The 2,537-nt window shown below is 46.2% G+C and overlaps 1 protein-coding gene across 2 annotated transcripts in view; it reads left to right on the top strand.

The window, feature by feature from the left end:
- stab1 (stabilin 1) overlaps positions 1-2,537 on the top strand; it is a 72,832-nt gene that overhangs the window by 59,857 nt on the left and 10,438 nt on the right. Inside the window, exons 57-59 of one of the 2 annotated variants that reach the window (XM_008408857.2) lie at positions 178-291; positions 746-853; positions 1,053-1,145. In XM_008408857.2, the coding sequence (XP_008407079.1) occupies positions 178-291; positions 746-853; positions 1,053-1,060 (230 nt within the window). In that variant the 3' untranslated portion in view covers positions 1,061-1,145. Of the gene's footprint in view, positions 1-177; positions 292-745; positions 854-1,052; positions 1,146-2,537 lie in introns of those variants that run through there. The other variant, XM_008408855.2, reaches the window with a different exon arrangement.

The raw sequence follows: 2,537 nt of genomic DNA, 5'->3' as shown, positions 1-2,537 counted from the left end.
TAGGTGTGTGTGTGTTGGATCAATATGATCAGTGTGTGTGTGTTTCCCTACCTGCAGGTGTGTGTGCGTGGGTGTGTGTGTGCGTGTTGGATCAGTGTGATCGGTGTGTGTGTGTTTCCCTGCAGCCTGTAGGTGTGTGTGTGTTGGATCAATGTGATCAGTGTGTGTGTTTCCCAGCCTGCAGGTGTGTCAACGGGCGCTGCATGGACGGCGTGGCCGGCAGCGGTGGGTGTATCTGCCCTCTGACCTGGGCAGGAGATCGCTGCCAGTACGCACTCTCTGATCCTAAAGGTGAGCCGTCGTTCCCGGAGACGATCCAGAGTCTGGATTTGTTACTTTCTAGATGTTTTTCTGGTTGTTTTGTCTGGGAAACATCATCTGCCACCCTGAGGCACCTGCCTGACGTCAGACTCATTTTGTCTAAAGTTTGGGTGAAAGTTTCCGATGTCCAGCTGCAGACTTAACCTGAATGAAAGTGATGAAAACTTCGATTTGAAGCCGTAATGTTTACTGTTGTGTTGATTCTGTGCTGTAAATCCCTGTGGACTGCCTGCTGCTGAAATGTTCTGCACTCGTTTAGCTTGACTGAAGAAAAAGTGGGACATCAGAAAGAGGCAGAACTTCAACAAATCAGCTTTATTTAAAGGGGTGCTGTGATCTAAATTGCATGAATGAACATTAAGTCATAAATGTTTGTTGTCCTGTACGTGTTGACGAAGTTGAACTGATGAGCGGCTGTTTGCAGGCGGGCCGTGTTCGCGGTGCCACGCCCGGGCCCGCTGCCTGTATGGAGACCGGTGTGAGTGTGAACCCGGGTTTGAGGGCAACGGGACGGACTGCAGTCCGGTTCAACGTGAGTAATATATCTGGGCACCAAGCCTGACCCGGCTCAGGTTCTGATAAACGACCCGCCTCGTCTGCAGGAACAGAACCTCCTTCCTCACAAAGTGACATGAAACAACTGAAGTCATGTTTTGTTGGAGTCATTTTAGTTTGTGCTTAGGATTTAAATTTAGTTCAGTGTTCTCTCCTTGGCTTCCTGTTTATTTCAGCTTGTTGATCAGCTTCCTCTCCTCACGCCGCCACTAATCGACCACCTGCTTCCTGTCCAGACATCTCAGAGATTACTGAATCAGCCATGATGGTTGTAGGTAAATAACATGACGGTTAGAGGTCGATGGTGCGTTTAAAACCGAGGAGAATGTAATAAACGCTCTGCCGCTCATTAATTATATTGTATGTCATGAAGAAGAAAAGGTTCCTCATCAGTTAGTGTGTGTGTGCGTGCTGTGACGGATGCTGGTTGAAAACCAACAGTAACCATGGCAACAGACAAAGCCAATGTGGAGCAACAAGCTAATCTGAAACAAGCTGCACCCAGCCGTTCTTCAGCATCCACAAATAATAAAGCAGATATCTGTGGGAGGGAGACGGTTGGTTCTGGTTCTGCTGGAGGTTTCTTCCAGTTCCTTCCCACTATCGCCGCATGCTTTAGCACAGGGGTGTCAAACTCCAGTCCTTAAGGGCCGCTGTCCTGCAGTTTTTAGATGTGCCACAGGTACAAAACACCTGAATCAAATGGCTTAATTACCTTCTCAGTTCTCCAGAGCCTTGCTAATTACTTAATTATTCTATTCAGGCGTGGTGCAGCAGAGGCACTTATAAAAGTTGCAGGACACCGGCCCTCGAGGACTGGAGTTTGACACCCCTGCTTTAGCAGCTGTAAGAGTTATGAACTCGACTGAATCGGCTGAGCAGCTCATTAAAGGGGCAGTGTTATGCAAAAACAAATTATATTGTTACGGCCTAATCAAAAACATACCTGGAGTGTTGCCTTGATTCTTTCATGCATGTTTGAGAAATCCTTTAATCTCCATGGCAACCATTCAGCTGTTAAAAACGCCTGGAGGGACCGCAGCTCCACCTCTGAGCTGCGGTTTCCAGGTTACTGAGTTTCTGAGCAGCCCTCCCCTACGTTACCTGCAGATATTAACACACACCTGTTGAATCTGCGCATCACCTGAGCTCATTATGCGAGCTGCTTCTTGGTGCTCATATAAATTAATAGAGGAGCGACATTATGACTTCCTAGAGGCGGAGCTTCTGAAAGAGCAGGAGTTTTTAAAGAGACAGAGGCCCAATTTCAAGAAAGTCTGCTAGTTGTCCATCATTCTCTCAAAAACAAATGCTGTATAAATAATGACATTTTCAATTGTGTTTAATTTCCATTCGGTTTATTTAATATTCAACCAGCTGAGCAGAGAATCCGCATGGTGCCATGTAGGTCAGGACAATAAATCAATAGCAGTAAATATCACGACACATGCAAGAGCAATATAAATAGATAATACACCTGAATAATAAATATATAGAATATTCACCGAACTCCAATCCAGAACCAAACGGCATTCTGGGAAATGTTGGCAGAAAAAAGACTTTAGCCACTCAACCTCTCATGCCAGCTAAGCACAGTTGGTGGAATCAGCTCACTCACTCTTTGGTTACCTAGCAACTCACTCACTCACTCTTTGGTTACC

This window comes from Poecilia reticulata, linkage group LG5, assembly GCF_000633615.1.
Source record: "Poecilia reticulata strain Guanapo linkage group LG5, Guppy_female_1.0+MT, whole genome shotgun sequence".
Taxonomy (NCBI): domain Eukaryota; kingdom Metazoa; phylum Chordata; class Actinopteri; order Cyprinodontiformes; family Poeciliidae; genus Poecilia; species Poecilia reticulata.
Note: the sequence above shows the minus strand (reverse complement) of the source record. Positions and strands in the feature narration are given on the sequence as shown.